The sequence below is a fragment of the Symphodus melops genome (genome assembly GCF_947650265.1).
Source record: "Symphodus melops genome assembly, chromosome: 5".
In the NCBI taxonomy this organism is placed as follows: domain Eukaryota; kingdom Metazoa; phylum Chordata; class Actinopteri; order Labriformes; family Labridae; genus Symphodus; species Symphodus melops.
In genome coordinates, this window is record NC_136695.1 from 20,284,559 (window position 1) to 20,302,927 (window position 18,369).

The 18,369-nt window shown below is 42.0% G+C and overlaps 1 protein-coding gene across 1 annotated transcript in view; it reads left to right on the forward strand.

Moving 5' to 3' along the window:
• The window catches only part of itga8 (integrin, alpha 8), a 40,432-nt gene that overhangs the window by 15,521 nt on the left and 6,542 nt on the right, over window positions 1-18,369 (forward strand). The window contains exons 13-23 of the mRNA XM_079343170.1: window positions 532-729; window positions 5,367-5,412; window positions 5,527-5,634; window positions 9,502-9,557; window positions 10,185-10,342; window positions 10,447-10,578; window positions 11,660-11,727; window positions 12,193-12,340; window positions 13,667-13,759; window positions 16,761-16,840; window positions 17,325-17,405. Coding sequence (XP_079199296.1) covers window positions 532-729; window positions 5,367-5,412; window positions 5,527-5,634; window positions 9,502-9,557; window positions 10,185-10,342; window positions 10,447-10,578; window positions 11,660-11,727; window positions 12,193-12,340; window positions 13,667-13,759; window positions 16,761-16,840; window positions 17,325-17,405 — 1,168 coding nt within the window. The remainder of the gene's footprint in view (window positions 1-531; window positions 730-5,366; window positions 5,413-5,526; window positions 5,635-9,501; window positions 9,558-10,184; window positions 10,343-10,446; window positions 10,579-11,659; window positions 11,728-12,192; window positions 12,341-13,666; window positions 13,760-16,760; window positions 16,841-17,324; window positions 17,406-18,369) is intronic.

An 18,369-nucleotide genomic window follows, 5' to 3' on the forward strand; every position in this document is an offset into this window, starting at 1 on the left:
GTCTATTTATTATTCAAGTTTTGAGATAATGTTTGGAACTGTTTTTCTCATTTGGTTAAAAATCGAAGCGAGCTGTTCCCTGCTGTTCTGATTCTTCATGCCAAGCAGGGTTACAGTAAATCAGCTTTTCAGCCTAATCTGTATGTTTTCTTGTACAAAAAAGTACAGTTGTATCAATCTCCTCAGATGATTCTTGGTAAGAAATCAAACAAATGTAAAAACCAGAACATCAAGCAGTTTGGCAGTTTAAGACCTAAATAGACTAAATCAACTAAAGCAAACGTAAAGATATCAAGATGAAATACAAATCAAAAAGTATAGAACTGTGCATGGTTAGAAAAATGAATAAAAATTAAAGTAAGAGGTCAATGATCATACTGTCATGGTCCCCACAGTACAGGTAAATGCAGGTCAAGCTTTTTTCCTTCTCTTTTTCCAGCTACCTGTAAGTTTCCTCTGTTCTAGTCTCAGAGGGCCCTTAACCCTGCTGATGTCTAAACCATGCGTGTGCGTCTGTGTGTCATCCCTCAGACGTGGCGGTGGGCTGTCCTTTCGGAGGAGAGGAGCGTGGAGGCAGAGTATTGATCTTTAACGGTAACAGAGAAATATCCATACGCGGCCTGACACTAAGCCAAGAGCTGAAAGCCTCTGGCGTCCCGGGTGATGGTTTGTCTGGATTCGGATTCACTCTGAGAGGAGGCCAAGACCTGGACAACAACCAGTATCCTGGTAAACACTCAAACTGAACAAGTCAATCCTTCTCTACACAACTCCCTGTGTTATAATCAACATTTTTTTCTCTGACTTGCATTCCTTAAACTTCTCCACTCTCCTTCCAGCTCCTCTCATTACAGTCTCCCTCCTCTTTCAGTCTTGACCTCCACATTTCATGGTTCTCCCCATTGCACTCCTTCACTACCATCCCCATGTTTTCCTGTATTGCTTCTCACAGCTTCTCTGGTAAACTCATCAGTCAGAAGAATGGGTTATAATAAGAATAAGTGCCAAAGAACTGCTGCTGCATCCATTTTTGGGGGGATTTACAATGTTGGAGGAGAGAAAACATAAATTTGAGAGTAAGAAAGAAATTTGAAAATATATGAACCGCAAACACATGCTGCCAGAAAACCATTCCTCAACCTATGTCTGTAAAACCGAGCAGACAAGGCAGTGTTCAATTCAGTGACATGCAGGGAGAATATTAATTTAGGTGCTGCCTCCTTACTAACAGACACCTCCACCTCCTATCTTTACAAGAGATACTACAATCTTAACGACAAATCATAAGAAGCCCCAAAACCAAGATTTTAAGTGAGTGTGAAGCTGTTTATAAGCATGAGTTTTACCTTAAAGTAAAATCCTTGAGAGGCAAAGCAGGTCTGTAAAACCACTGTTTTACTACCTTATTTTCTCCCTAATTTAGAGCAGTTCTACTTTGTAGAGTACTCTGGCATTGTGCTACAACAGATTACGTTAAATAGGAGAATTTGTTTAGTTTTACCTTTTCTTTGCCCCCCCCCTTCCCTCCCTTTTCCTTTCATTCCACTATAATAACATATTTCTTCACTCCAAAAACAGGATATCAAGGGAAGTACACACACAAGTACACACAGGTTCACATGTGTGGCTTTTGATCAGTTTCACTAACGTTGAGAGCGAGTGTGTGTTGAGTGTGTGCCAGGCTCCAGGTCAAAGCTGTGGAGACCCACTGCAAATCAGAGACCCTCAAATCAGAGAGAAATAACAACAAAGTACAGTAAATACACGTACAGGGTTTACAGGTTGGTGGAGGCCCTTTCAGGAGGAGGAAGTGGAGTAGAAAGTCGCGGGTGGCAGATCGTTTCGGCTGACTCACATTCCCCGTATAAACGTGAACACACACAAACGGTGCAGCGCGTTTGTCGTCTGTCATTAGAGCGAGCTCGCTGGTGGAAGGGAGGCACACACAAATGAAGTGTCGTTAGCACGGTAGTAAAGTCACACTGTTCAAAGGAGCTGGAGATGTTTGATCTGTATTATGTGAGGACTGCCCGGGCGTCTGGCAGGCCTGCTCCAGCCGCCATATGCTCCCCTCCATGTGAAATGTCATTAGTCTAAAGCAGGCGCACAGAGAGAGGGAAGGATGGTGATTAAGTTCCACTTTTAGCTTTAATGGAACTTTTTCATCGTAATGATGTCACATGTTTGTGTTTTTATTTGGGAGCTTGGGACATTAAAGGTGGAAACTACAAAAGATGACAAAGACGTTACGACAGGAAGAAACATAACGACCTACTTTTAAGGGATGTTTTAGTTTGGGTTTTATGTGGTTGTGTGAGGTACTTACAGTATCGTTATTGTCTCCTATAGATGATGGTCAGTCTGTTTGGTAAGGCTGACTGAAATACTAAGATTGAAGCCAATCTAAGTACCACATACTTGAATTAAACAAGTGAGAAACGTCCCACATTAAAAATCAGTATCACCAAGAAGCAGAGTTCGGCCCAGGCTAAACGCTGAACGGTTTGATTGCCTCAGGGTGCATTTCAGGTTCAGCCGAGGGGTCAGAGGTCAGAAACTGACAGTGTTTTACCTGTCAATCACACCGACACAGAGACATGTCAGGGGCTGTGATTTGCATGTGTGTGGTGCTGGGGGGTCATTAAGGGGGTCATTTAGTTTGTAAGTAGGTGGAAGATTTATGACAGGATCCATGTCAACGCTTGAATTTAGTGACCATCTTTCCACCTTTTTTACTTCCCAAGTTCTTCTACCCTCACTACAATTTAATTTGTGGGTAGGAATGGCACGAAAACGAGACGTTGCTCACAGCACTGTTAATATCATGATATAAGATTTGAAAATTAAAATACTGCAGGAAACTTGTAAAATTATAAAACACAATATCTGATTAACTGAAAAAAAGTCAAAATGCCTCTATTTGGTTAATAATTTTTTGTTTGGTCTTAACTTCTTTTCACCACCGTCCTACTCAATCACATTGTCCTCTTCTTCTCCTTTTATCCAGTTGTTAACTTCATTTTTGACCAATTAAATTGCGTTCACATTACCCCAGTTCATGTCATTAACGCAACCGTGAAGAGTCATGAAGTAGTGACGCAGTGGGTCAGCTAAGTAGGATCATCTGTTTTGAGTGCAGTATATTTCTTTAAGTAAGTTATTGATATTTTGCATCAGGAGTTTGATTATTGAAACACACAAGTCAGGATGACAGTACTGTATATTGCTCTATCGTTATTTTTGCCTGCTCCTTATTAGATAACCCAATTTAACCAAAAATGCTGTATAACCCAATTTTAGCAGAAACCTTTCGCGTTCTCCCTGTGTGCAGAGTGAAAAAAATAAAAGCGTCACTTTGATGTGGTAGTTACAGAAAGCCTTGAAATCACACATGCAACTGAACTTTAAGAAATCTTCCATTTCTCCCTCAGAACGCCTCTCTTTTTTTTCCACTGAGCGCCATTGACCTTTGACATTTCATCAGCGAGGCCAGTCCCCTGCAGCCAAACATGCAGTGAGGGCACGCAGCCAGTGACAGCTTGACAGTCTGTCTAAACTTTGGATGGAGGTTGTGTTTTCACAGCCCAGGACAAACACCATCATCTACAGCAGCTCAGTTACCGAGAATATACCTGCAACTAGACTCTCCATCAATGAGTAGAGTGGATATGAGTGTGTATGCACTAGTGTGTAGGAGCCACATTTTTGTGCAGGTATGGTGTCTTTAACACACACACACACACACACACACACACTCCTGTGTGTAAGGAAATGAGATTGACATAAAAGGATGTGTGCCGTTGTTTGAGTTAGCGCTTGGTTCAGTCATGCACGCAGCACAATCCCTCTCACTCAAACGAAACCCCAAACGTGCCCTGTCCTCAAATCAGTCTCGACCACTGTGTCAAAAACACACGTTGATGGCAGGAGTGGAGTTGGATTTCCTAGTTACACAACTTCAACAGCGGGATGGACAGAGGAATTCAGACTGGGAGTCTCTCTTTCCCCCTGTTGAAAACACACCTTGCTCCTGATTACTTTTACAGAATGTGGTGTAAATGCTAAGTGCATTATCTCCTCCCCTCCCTTTTCTTTCTAGCATTTCTCCTCTTTTTCCTCCTGCGACCCCCCCCCCCCCCTTCTGTACCCCTACGACTGCCCCACAAAACCAACATCTTGCTTTCTCGTTGCAGACTTTTTTGATACAGCACACACACGTACACAGAGCCACACACTCCCATAGCAATGTAGCCAGGGGAAGAGGGACAGGGCTTAAATGTTTAATGTTGTGGTTTCAGGGGGGTTCAGTGACTGCAGCCATAGGCAGAAACAGATGTGTCTCTCAGATTCAATTAGTCCCTTTTTTGTACTTAAAAGTTCGGAGCGGGAAGACACAACAAATGACGAATATGGACTACAAGTGTTCCAGCTCATAGTGAAAATACCTGCACCAGGATATCCCAGCGTTTTCCTCTGATAGAAATAACTCGATTCAAAGTTACTTTAAAAAACTTATATTAATTAATTGTTAATATAATTCTTTACTCTATCTTTCTCAGGATCACACAACTCAGTTTAGCGGAATTTGGCACTGATAGCCTGTATCCATTAAGTACCCCACTTCAGCTTTCACATTGTTTTAATCAGCACTTGTATATATATATATATGTGTGTGTGTGTGTGTGTGTGTGTGTGTGTGTGTGTGTGTGCAGCTTTCATTGGTATGTGTCCCCTAACCGCAGCCATTAAACTCCGGCTCTATTTTAAACTCAGAGAGCCAATTAAAAGTGTGTGTTCATCACAAAACCCATGAAAACAAATAAAAATCACATATAGATGAGATCTGGTGCTGCTTACAATTAGGAGCAGTGGAGAAATGTTGTGAAGCGAAAATGTGATTGGAGCGATGTGAAGTTTCTAATGGCGCTGGAATGCAATGAAGGGTCTCTGTCTCTGAACACACAAACACACACACACACACACACACACACACACACACACACACACACACACACAGGAATGAAGACGCACATACAAGGCCCAATGGATTTACAAACTCAAGATTTGATTCACATTTTCTTATTTGGTCTCAACTGGGACAGAAGGAGGGAGATATCAGAAATGCAACTTCACAGTGTGTTTGTGTATTTGTGTGACTGTGTGTTTGTGTGTGTGTACTAAAAGTAAGAGGTCTGTGTTTAATGAAGATTGCTGGAGACCTTGAAATTAGTCCCATCTGTTGCATTCTCTGAAGCTCTCTCTCTCTCTCTCTCTCTCTCTCTCTCTCTCTCTCTCTCTCTCTCTCTCTCTCTACCTACCTACCTATCTATCTATCCATCTATCTATCTGTTCATCTATCCCTGCAGATCTGATCGTTGGGGCATTTGGCGCAGGCGAGGTGTCCGTGTACAGGTAAGAATTAAGAAAACTGTCTGTCCCGTTGCCTTGTTTTGAAATTCTGAAATTCTTACTTTCATATCGTGTCAGATGGCGTAAAGTTTGTGTGCTTGTTTTTTTTGTCTCAAGATCTCAAGCTGTCGTGTCTGTGGAAGCATCAATGACCTTGACTCCCAAAATCCTGAACCCAGATGACAGACAGTGTCACCTCCCCGAGACAGATATTATGGTTACCTGGTAAGAAGAGCATTCTTAGAGCCAGATCATATTTGCTTCTATACTAAATACAAACAATGAACACTGTTTTAAATGTACCCGGGATGACTGACCTTTCAAAAAACCAATATGGCCTCCGTTCTCGCAATGGGCTCCAGATGTCAGATTCAGAGTTATAAATGCTAAATAAACTTTCCAACCTGTAGGAAAGACATTTAATAGTCACAGCTGATGACTACTTATACAGATGGACTCGCTCAATGTTTTTAGCTGCAGCAGTCCTGTGATCCCAGTCTTGAAGAGGAGGCCTGATGGCAGCCTTGGGCTTTCCTTCCTCTCTTTGCCTGAGCTGGGCACGAACACAAGTGCTAATCGACGATCCAAAAAACTGAAAAGTCGCTCTTTAGTCCTTTTAGTCCTGTGAGTTTTGAAAATACAGACGAATTGTGATCTAAAATAAATACTTAACTTATTTTATAGGGGTTGTATGAAGTATTATCCATAGTCAGTATTATCTTCAGTAGATGGCAGTCAGCCTCGTCTGAAGCTGCAGTATGAACTGCTGTGAACAGAGTCTGCAGCAAAACATACTTACAAGCCCCTGTGATGACATGAAAAATGTACTATTTGACAATGACTTAAAACACTGCTACGGGCTACCTGTCAGATAGTGTTTTACAGCATGCTCCTGGAACAGCCTTATTTCAACGATTCCTGCTGAGTGATAAGTTTGACTATCAAAAAAGTCAACACAGACTAAAAGTTCGAGTCAGGAGCTTTAACCACTAAAACATGTCTCGTGCACATGTCCTTACAGAATGGACATGAGAAATTAACCGGCTTGCTAGCATTCTGTCACATATTCATTCTTTTTTTCTTTCCTTTGTTATTGCTAATTTCCTCTTTTGGTCTCTTGTAAAGAAAGATTTCATTCTCAAAGAGACCTTTGTGAGATGAAATACCCCTTAAAAAAACATCACTGAATAGAGACTTTAATCTATAAAAAACAAATGAACTCTATGATACAGATCACTAAACATCTGGCAAATGCTGACTTTGGAACACTACTGGCTGACAATTAAACAAGCGAAATATTTACCCATAAGAATTTTTACAATATCGACTTCTTTCAAGCGTTCCTCCAGCTCTTCACCATCATCTTATATTTGTTGTAATTCTTTCCAGCTGTGTGTAGCTCCTCCACTTCCGTTTGGCATGGCATTGTGGTACAAAAGCCTTCATCAGATCAGCCTGGACACAAAGTCAAGCCAGAAAAGACACATTGGAGTATACTGAGTTTAATCACTTTTCCGTGCTAACACTCTTTATACTCAATTTTTGATAAATATATTTTAGTGGTTTAGAAATTTGGACACTGACCTTGTGTGTGTGAGTAAACGCTAAAAGGGATCAAACAAACTCAAACTAACTGCTGCTTGGAAAACCCAGAGCTGCAGCCGCATATCTTCCTGCTTATTCTGTATTATAAAACAATATGCCGCATAAAGTATACACACTCACAAATCTCACACACACTGACAGAAGTGACAAATATTTCACCCCAGCGCTCGAGACGTCTCCCCTCAGCCAAGGTCTGTTTGTCTGTGTGACTAACGCAATCTTTTAGAAGTGCAGTAAAGAAGCAGATCCAATAACCTGGAAAGTCAGATTTATGGGACACTGCAATTAATTTGATACTGCATGATTCTATTTTGATTATATTATTGTTCCTGTGGGTGGCTGGCTGGCTTTGAACAGCCTGGGAGTAAGTTTATTTGAGGGGAACGGGTCTTAAAGCTCCTGCTGTTTCACCGCAGCCCATTGTTGGTCCAAACTTATTGGAGGCTGGAACCGCTGTGTGACTGTTTGGACGGGAGAAGTCCACTCGGCGAGATGCCACTGTTGTGTCGGTGTGCGTGCGTGTAGTGGTCTGTGAGTTTTGGCAGTGAGAGAAGAGGGAACAGGGTTTGGGTCGGATTGACGGGGAGCACTAAACGGTGGAATTCTGTCAAAACATAACTCAGCTAATTTAAATAAACCGCCATAAAGTTTTGGTCTGAGGTATGGAAGAGGATAGGACACACACACGGCGCACACTCAAACACACACACACAGCCAACAGCAGCTAGTACAATTAAGGCTGTGGGGCTCTCTCGCTGAAGCCTTTGGGCACTTAAGTTGTTTCTCTGGGCAGAGAGCTGCTGAGATGCATGATGGGAGGTAGTCCCAATTTGTGCTTCTCATGTATAACCTTTAAATCTGATTTACAGGATTAAGTATCAGATTCTTGGTAGGAAAAAAAACCATATATATATATATATATATATATACCCAGCAAACTCTCAAAAAACCCTGGAGGGTCTGCTGACCGCTGCACTGAATGTATTTGCAGAACTCTTTTATTTAACAGACATAGGTATAGGTTTCAAATTAAAGGTCGACAAAGTGGACAGATGAGAGGATGAATGAGATGTTGAAAAGAAGGAACAGATTTTTTAATGTGAAGGCTTAAATTGAGCGTCTCACTCATTAGGCAGTTTTAGGATGGTGGGTGAGAAGATGTGTGTGTGTGTGTGTGTTTGCAGGGAGGGCGAGCAGGCAGTGTGTAGGGTGATGGAGCACAGATGCATTTTGGGGGAGAATTACATACAGTAATGAGTAACCATCGACAGAGCTGTCGTCAACAAAAAGGGGGTCATTTCCGCACTAAATACACTTCAGTTTGACGCACACTGCTTATTACAGTCACACTTGGGCACACCCGCCTTAAATACGCACACATACTAACATGCAGCAGCACATATTAAACATGCATGGAACCACCTGGAGAGGTCAGATTGACTTTGGGGAGCTATTCTCTAAATAGAAACCTGCACTTTATTCCTCATAAATTCACATGTGCACTGCTTGCTTTTAAAGAGCTACAGTAAAAAAAAAAAAAATTTAAAAAAAAAACTAGCTCACTATTGTGTCATCTAATAGAGATGCTCATTATCAACAAACACACAAGCATCAACAACATCTGGTTTTTGATTGTTAAGGTTTGTGAGCTGAAACCAAACAAACAATAATCAAATGAAGTCGTTTACCTCATCATGCCCCAAACTGCTGAGTGTTCAGTGTTGGAATCAGGAGTTTGTAAGCCCTCTCAGATCTGTGGATATTAACAGTACTCCCTGTGTGGGAGCCACTTTCCTGGTCTTGATTAGAGAGGTGATAACACCAAAACACTCACACATATTTTCATGGCCAAATTAAAGAGGAAATGCAGAAAAGTTTCCCAGTCTCCCATGTCTGTTTGTCTAATTGACAGACTCACAGGACCTCCGGGGGTATTCCCACCGACTCCCTGGAGTACATGAAAAAAAAGACCTTGCTTATGGCCGACTCAGTTAGTAATGTCTATGAGCAGCACTTACTTTGGCTTGTATATTCACCGCTCATGCTGACTGCGTATAAAAAAGGTTAAACTAATGAACTGCTTTCATTCATACAAAATGCTGCAAAAAGTAAAGCAATATAAAATACCTGTCCAGCTCTAACATGCCACATTGTTAGCACGCCAGAGCTGCATGGGGTTCAGTGCATGTGTTAAGAACAAATCAAATGTCAGCAGGAAGATTCATCGGGTTCTCCAGCAAGGGTTAACCATTCTACAGTGATAGTCAGTCTTTACTCCTTAGCTCCACTCGTTAGAACAGCCACCATTATACTTGCAGGATTATTATTCGTATAGGAGTAATTATACTTTGTGTTTTATTAGCAGACTTTCTCTTTGTGCAACTATGCATTTGTTGAATGTGGGTGAATAGACATCTAGGTGTGTTAATAATGTGTCCACTCTCTCCTGCACATCTCCTTATTTTCTCGAATATGCTCTTCCTCCAGTCTGAGGGTGGACGTGTGTGCAGCAGTGAGCGGAGTGGGGATCCCCAGCTCTTTAGGTAAGCAGCTGTGCACATTATGGGGGGATGAAAGAGAAGGGGAGGGCGAAGAAAAAAAGCACAACAAAAAAAGGGGGTAGGTCAGTAGTCAGAGGTCGACATCATCTCATTAGAGTTTCCCTCTGTTAAAGCTCAGGAGAGAGAGTGAAAGCACGAGTCAGGTAGACTCAGGCAATGGAAAGAACATTGTTTCCAGTGCCTTTGTACTCTCAGATGACTCCATACTTCATAGCTCATGGAAAGAACCTATACGTGGTGCATTAAGGAAATAGACAACATGGGTTAAACAGCTCAGCAGTGTCTGACTGTCTGGATTGATGGATTCACTCTCATTACACTTGTGCTTTTCTTTCTTTTTTTTTTCATTTAGTTAAAAGAGACGCATGCAATGAACACACATCTGAAATACAAAGTAGATAGCATGCATGCAGGTTTTTATGCTTTTAGGATTAGAACAGAAGCATTAGACTTCAAGAATTACAGAGTTGTGTATTGTTTCTGGAGTGAGCTTGTTTGCACACTTAAATATCAGTTTATTTAAAAAAAAAAAAAAAGAGTTTACAAAACAAAGTGTATTGTAATTCACTTTTTCATCGCTGTCCTCTTTCTTCATTTCTGTGCGTCCAGACCTGAGAGCGGAGCTGCAGCTGGATTGGTTGAAAGGCACCAGAGGTGGAGTGAAGAGAGTTTTGTTCCTGGACACCCAGCAGCCTCAGCGCATCGGGCTCCTAACCCTGAGTCACAACCTCCCACGTGCATGCCTGAGCTACACCATCTTCCTGAGAGTGAGCACATTTATGACCTTTGCACATTGTCATATATCTAACAGAGAACCCAGCCATCCAAGTATTTGAGCTAAATATTTCTGGTTTCTGTTTCTCTCTCTCAGGAGGAGGAGGAGTTTCGGGACAAATTGACTCCCATCTCTCTGGCACTGAACTACAGCTTGGCTCCACCCACTCATGGCCAAAGTCTCCCTCCGGTCCTCAACCAGTACAGCAGCACCTTTCTCCAAGAGCATGTGAGTATGCGTAATTAGAAACTGTATAAGCACATTGTCTCTTTGAGAGAGAGAGAGAGAGAGTATTCTCCCACCCATATTAATGGTCTAAAAGTCTGATGTCGTGCAGATTTCTGATACTTGATGGTTTGATCAAATCTGACTCGACTTGACTTAGTTCAAGTCTGATCCCAACACATTGCATTTTGAGGCCGTGGTCCAATCTGATGTATTATTTATTGTCTTTCTTTTTGCATGAGTCTTTCCCTTTTTCCACTCAAGATGTTATTGCAAATAAATAAATACAAAAAATCATCTGTTTTGACTTCCCTCAGTCTGTTTCCAAGCTAATACTAAAGGATCAAACAATATTAATCCAGAACACGACTATTGAAAATTGTGAAACTTGAACATGTGGAAGCGTGCGCTGGTCAATCGAAATGAAAAGACGGAAGGATGAAAACATCTAAAGCTACTTTGGTCCTGCTTGAAACGTTTTATTTGTCCAATAAGAAAATCTGATGAGGATTATGTGAAACACATAGCTTGTTATTCAGTTGTCAGAAAATTCAAAAATACAGTAATTACAAAGAGAAGTGGACCTGAGTGTTCGTTGAGCATTAAGCCATGTACTCATTGAAGAAGCATTGTCCACATTATTCGTGTTTTTGATGTTTCTGAGGATTATTCAACCTTTTTTGCACTTTTGAAAATCAGCTCAACAGACTCCACATTTTTTAGAAGCAGGACATTGTGTGTCTCATTTGCGCCACATTACAACAACAAATGCAGAGCATGACCCATTGACATTAACAATGGATAGAGAAGGAAAAAAATGCTTTCTTAAAAAACAAAACCCACCACAGCCTGAAAATAGGTCGCAAGAAAACATCCCAGATCTGACTGAAAGGCTTTTGCACAAACTGAGGAAAGCTAATTTTACATTGTGTGTGCGTGTGTTTATGTATACAGCATGTGCATCCTGATTTGTACAAGCTTTCTGTCTAATTTTGGTATCATAGTGAAGTCCTTCCTCTCACTCCTCTTCTCTTGCCATCCCTCCTCTCTCCCCTCCTCTTGTCTGTGTTCCTCTTCCTCTCAGGCATACATCCTCCTGGACTGTGGGGACGACAACATTTGTATCCCTGACCTTCAGCTCTCTGCCACCATGTAAGAATGACGCAGCCACTTCCTCTAACTTAAACCTGCAAACACTAAACACAGAACATGCGCGCACCTCCAACTAAATCAAAGACAACATGTCTGTTATTCCTCACACGATTAGCAAAGTTTACGCTCACACTATTCACATTATAGTTCCATTTGCCATGTGTGAGTGTGTCTGTGAAGGAGCCCATACTCTCTATAGTGTTTCCAGCTGTATGATACCTTCATTGCAGTGTTATATAAACATCCTGTCACCCTCTACTGACTGATACTCACACACTAACAAACACATTGTTGGGGTCAGCGGCTCAGCATAAAGCAGGGTCGATTAGAGATCCACTCCAAAGAGAAGAAAAGAGTTTTAGATTCTCAAAGCTGCAACAAGATGCTTCTTTTTGAATTCACTCTGCCTGCCTCTCCTCTCTCCACTGTTCTGTTTCTTTGTTTTTAAATCAAACACACATTCAGGGACCAGTCGGAGCTGGTGATCGGAGATGACAACCTGGTAATGCTGACCATCACTGCACTGAACCAAGGAGAGGGAGCCTATGAGACAGAGCTCTACACACTGATCCCACCAGAGGCTGACTATATCGGAGTGGAGCGCAGGGTGGAGGTAAATGAACACACACATGGCACTCTCGAGCAGGACAGCATGGCCAAAATGATGGTCACAATATTTTGTATGCATTGATGAATACAGATACTGTGTATGTCATTAGTTAAAATGAGATCATGCTGCCAAGCCTACAGACGGGGATAAGAATAACGAAGATAATCAAAACCAAGACGTACTGACAGATTTGTGATGAATTGGTCATATTGAAAGAACAATGGATTTATTGTTAAACACAGAATAAAGCAATTGTGTGTTAAATAACACTGCCTCTCCTTCATTCTGCAGTGATAAGTACATGTCTACAGTGGTTAGCGCTAACATTAGCATGCATCATCGTAGTTGCTTTAGGATCCCCAGTAATTTTTTTCCAAGGTTTAATACTGGAGAGAAAGTATCTGCAGAGAAGATGGGTTTTTTTGTTTTGTTGTTTTTTTCCAAAACAGACTGACCCATTATTTTAAAGTACCAAAAAACTGTTTGACAGACATCTCGCGTGGGCTCAAGATATCCGGTGATGTAATGCATTAACAATGTCCGCATCTTTGAAGGATGACGGAGCTTCACAAACAAACACATAACAGAGCTTCTGTTGTATTCCTGCTGTGGAGAGACTGTCGGATCTTTTATATCAACAAAACAAGATTTAAGATTTATCATCAACCCCTCTCTGAGGTTCATCCCCCTCCCGGCATTTCTGCATGCACATCCGTCTGACATCTGTCGACCCGGTCTGATGTTTGATGGACACCAAAAATAGACGTATAGGATTTAGGCTGTTGTCTTATCGCGATTGAAGCAAGTGCCAATGAGGAAGTGAGCTCTATGAAGCTTCAGCTACAGTTGGACATCACATCCTGTGTTGTCTTTGAGGTGTGTTTGTGCGCAGTGATTAAAGCGAGGCTATCGGCAGGGTACGCATTACTGGCAACAACCCAAAAGCCCCAATTATGATTTACAAGCAGCATTAGTGACCACGGAAATGGATAGGGTCAACTGCTGTGGGTGTGTGTGTGTGTGTGTGTGTGTGTGTGAGAGTGTGTCTCTGTGTGTGCGCTAATGAGTGTGTAATGGGGCTGTTTGATTGATGAGGTTGTTACTGTCACAGCATTCATCACTCCTCTTCTCTTGCCATCCCTCCCTCCCGCTCTTTTTTTCACTCCCTCACCCTTTGATGGAGCTTTACTCCCCTCCGTTGTTCTTATTCTTCCCCCTCTTGACTCTCCGTGCTCCCTATTTGTCACTTTCAGACCCTTTGGATTCATCATCCCACTCACTTTTCTTTGTCCTTTTCTCTCTCTCTCTCTTTTGTTTTTTTCACTCTAGTCTCTGTCTCAGCTTAACTGCGAGTACAAGATGGTCAATGAGTCCAGATTGGTGGTGTGTGACCTTGGCAACCCAATGGTGACGGGGACAGAGGTGAGTTTTTTTTATACACAGAAGTACACACAGATACACAGTTTTTCGTTAAAACATCCCTTTCCAACATCCATGCCAAAGGAGCTCGGACTGTTTCTCCTCAGGTTTACTTCATAGTGATTGATGTTTTTCCACTGATTACTGACGATCACCTTGACCCTCATGTTACACTCTTTGACTCTCTCAACCACATCGCACACTTTTTGTCTGTGTGTGGGTCGAGTGCGTCGTAATAATAGCATTGAGCTTATGCAGGAAGTCAAGGCTTTGTAAAGAATGGTCCCCCCACTACATGAAACTCTACCACGTATGTGTGCCACACAGCATGTCATGTTATGTGTGTGTGTGTGTGTGTGTGTATTTTTGTGAATGTAAGGGTTTTGTTTGGGTGTCAAGGCCGGCACAGAGGTGTGTTCCAGCTCTGGAGGTGACACGCAGCATTCTGATAAATCAATTATGTGATCATGTTTCAGTGTAGGGGGAGGAGAGCAAAACAAGGCACGTGAAAGGGACATGGCCTGTTTAAGTGTGTGTGTGTGTGTGTCTCTGTGTGTGTGTGTGTGTGTGTGTGTGTGTGTGTGTGTGTGTGTGTGTGTGTCTGTCTGTGTCTGTGTCTGTGTGTGTGTGTGTGTGCATGTGCGTGCGTGCATATGAGTTTGCTCCCCAGCCAGTCCAGATGTTTCCCATATTTAACTCTCCCCATGCCCTGCTGGACGTCCAGGAATCCATGAGCTTATGCAGAACATACCTCCATGTACCCCATACAGACTCTGCTTACATTGTGCAACTAAATAGTTCTCATCACTGGAGTTCATTCCTCGTGCCACATGACACACAGCTGTGGAGCCTCACTGAGGGCCATCAGTGCAGGAGGTACATGCCAGGAGGGGAGCTGCTTTTTCACTCTGATATGTGTGCATCTTTGTTTGTCTTCAGCTTGCCTTGACTAATGTTTTAATAGTAGTAAATTGAGATTCAGCAGAAATCGCTGAGCTAGGTAAAAACACACACACACACGCACCTCAAAGTAAAACAGAGCAGTACATCACAAGCACACACATTCACAGCAGCACCGACTTAGTTTGTTTTTGGGTTTTCTTTTTTCACTCAGTTTATTTTTAAAGCTAGAGGTAGAATTGCAGATCTTATTGTCATGCTGTGCCCTACTCGTAGCTAACAACCCAAATAGCAACAAGAGGAAGGAGAATAGAGTATTGTTAACAGCACCTTTATGTGAATGTGTGTTCAAATAAATTCATGAAAGCTTAATAGCCGACAGATATAAGCTCATGGATGGGTTCCAGGATTGAATCATGGCCAATCTGTTGTGACTCTTTTGCTCTCCACGTGGACTTGTTTCCTGTGTGCAGCTGAAGCCTGCTGCAACGCTAGTGTGCATTACTACTACTCGGACCGCAAATGGAAACTAGAACACTTCAGTCATAAATATCTTATCGCTTGTCAACAGATTCTGCAGCATCTGTTACTTAAAACTATATGAAGAGCTTTTGGAAACATGAACATCAAGGAAAGAGTTAAGCTTCACAGTGGCTCCAAACCGCTAAAGTATTTAGGTGGATTTTCCAGTTGACTCGATGTCAAGTCAAAAGAATCGTAATTCATTGAGATTTTGGAAACATGGTCATGGTAATATTGTCTCCTTTCTTACACTCATATCCCTCAGCTCTTTATTGAAGAGCATCACACAGACCATGTAAACTGTGATGTATGTAGTTGGCTGATGTGCAGAGCTCAGTTTTCGTTGCGGTTGCTAATGGTGGCAAGGATCGTACTGACTTGTTAAACATCTAAAAACCACTTCTCCCAGCATTGTTCTCAAGAACCATTGTTATACCAACATGTGGCTGAGTCCTCCACTTCTGGTAAAGCTTTGTAGCTTTAAGACGCTTCACAACACAACACTGAGGCAGCGCATTTCATCATATTGTGGCACAATGATAATTATTTGGAATAAACCAAATGTCCACATGGAGAGAAATTACAGTAGTGCATTGAGACCTTTTTTGTGGCTGTTTGGATGAGGTTTCCCCACCGTGAAAATGTTCAATCATATCGAACCGAGATAAATTGAAGCTGGCCGCAGTGGCTGTTCTATGAAAGCTACAAACCTTGAACAGTTAGCTTCCCTGCTTTAAAAGCTAACTGTCAAGGTTAGATTCCCTGCATTAAAAACCAACCTTGAACAGCTAGCTTTTAGATTTTCTTTTTTTTTTATATATATATATGACAGTAGACACAGTTGACTAGTTGAGACACAAGTTGTTGTCTCTCATAGATGGTAGTGACGACTTCTCTCTGAACGACTCATTTGGTGTCTATCTCTTAAGATCTTTCCAGCCTGGCTCCTCTCCTACAATCTCTCAGATTAGTCCCATAAAGATGACCTGACTTTGCTTTGTAGTTCTGCACCCCTCCCTTACCCCCCCCCCAGCAGGCCTGCTTAGTGAAGTGTCAGTGCGAGTCTGCATGCTGTCATTTTCCCTCTCAGGACCATGTGTTTGACCTATTGGTCAGTAGAGCTCACACATGCGCACACACACATGCACACACACTGTTTTACAGTTACGAGCATGTACACACGCACACACTGTTGACATTGATGTTGAACTTAATCCTTCACATGTTTTAAGTTAGCTTGAGGACAGGGGGTTTAAACTGAGGAGAGACAAAAACCTTAATCGGTGCTTTGTGTGTCGTCTGGATCTTCTCTGATTATAGAAAACACACACACACATGCATACACACACATACCTTCCCCCTTCGGTATATAACATCACAAGAGGATGTAGTTAACAGAGATTTTACTGTCTATTACTGGACACTTAAAACCTGATGTGGCCTTTGATGTACAGATGTGTCTTGTTTCTCTCTCTCTCTCTCTCTCTCTCTCTCTCTCTCTCTCTCTCTCTCTCTCTCCTCCTGTCACATGTTTCTTATATGTTCCCTCTCTTTCTTGTCTTTTCTCCACACTCTCGCTCAGCTGTCTGTTGGTTTGAGGTTTTCTGTCCAACGATTGGATGAGGCCGGTCCCAAGATCAGCTTTGAGCTACAGATCCACAGGTGACGCAGCCACCAACTCTCACGTATAAACTCAAAGACACACTTATCCGAACACACAAAAGACTGTTTGTCCGTCTGGTAAATAAGTTCTGTGTCTGTCCCGATCACATCGCTGTCTGCGGCTCCATGAAACTAACCACAGAGGCAGAAGAAAAAGACATGGCCTGAAGGAGCCTCAGAAAGGAGACAAGCTCCATACAATGTATTCACTGTCTGCTTCAGTTTGTTGATTTGGATATGTCTCATTAATCCATGCAGACAGTTAGATTCTGGCCACGCTTCCGGTGTGAGAAAGTCCCTTTGGAGCCAGTTATTCATAAAGACACAGCTTTATTTACAACAGCTTTGTGCCTCTTCATTCACTCACTCTGGAAAAGCTGCTTTGAAATGTTTTCAAAGAGAAACAGAATCTATAGAATCAATCAGGGTGTCTTTTATGCCATGTATTTAATTGTATATAAACTCCCTGTTAATCTCTCCACAGCTCCAACAAAGATAACTCCCAGAGTAACCAGGTAACTCTGAATCTGTCCATCATCGCCGAAGCCCATCTTGATTTACGAGGGTGAGTCAAGCGTCTTTGCATGCAAGGACTCAGCTCCTTCTTCAGGAAACAGTGACAAATTGTTTGTTGCAGTTTCTGCGTCACCAAGCTTGCAATTGATCTGGTTTCCGCCTCCACGTTTTCAGCGTTAGCAGGATATTACCGCCTTTCGTAATGTTTAAATTTGCAGAGCCTGTTTATATACAGATGGAAAGCCCACTTCTAGACTTTCATCTGAATTAACCATGAGCACATGGGATGCTTGCAATAGTTTGATATGTTCAGCGATGTCCCCGCGTGCATGCTGATACATACTAAAGCATGCGCACACTTCAAAAGCTTGGAGCCTCGCGTGGCTTTGTTTGGGTGCGGTCACTTGTTCATACAAACAGAGCAGACCTGGGATAAGAGTGATGGGGACATATGAGTTCATGTGTTTGTACTGTGAGACAGTGCTAATTCAGTAAAGTCTTTCCAGGATTGAAAAATATCAATATTTGTTATTCCTACTTGGCAAATACTTTAATACCTATTACTCAAATCTAAAAGAGACACATGTCTGTCTGCTGGTCATAGACTGTATAACACGTGAATGTAGCAGGATGGACGTTGCTTATTGGATATGAAGAGGTGTTTGAAACTGTGGGAATGCTGACTATAACTATGGATCATTGTAAAGACAGACAAAGAGGTGAAGCTGAGGTGGGCTTTAACCCACCTGGCAAAAAGCTACAACGTGCCCACCTGTCAGTCAAATCAGCGAGTCTTTGTTTGGTAAATGAGTCATCAAAAACATGACTGATAGAAGAATAAAAATTAGCTATTGAGATGTTTGTGTGTTCCTCATGTTGGAATTAGTTTGGGGAGAATTTTACAAAGATGTAGATGTAGACCTGCTCTTTTTGTAAGGACCAGATAATATTTGTTATGATTTGGGGCTATGTGATAAAAGAAATGGATTGACTTATTGATTTCATCCACCCTC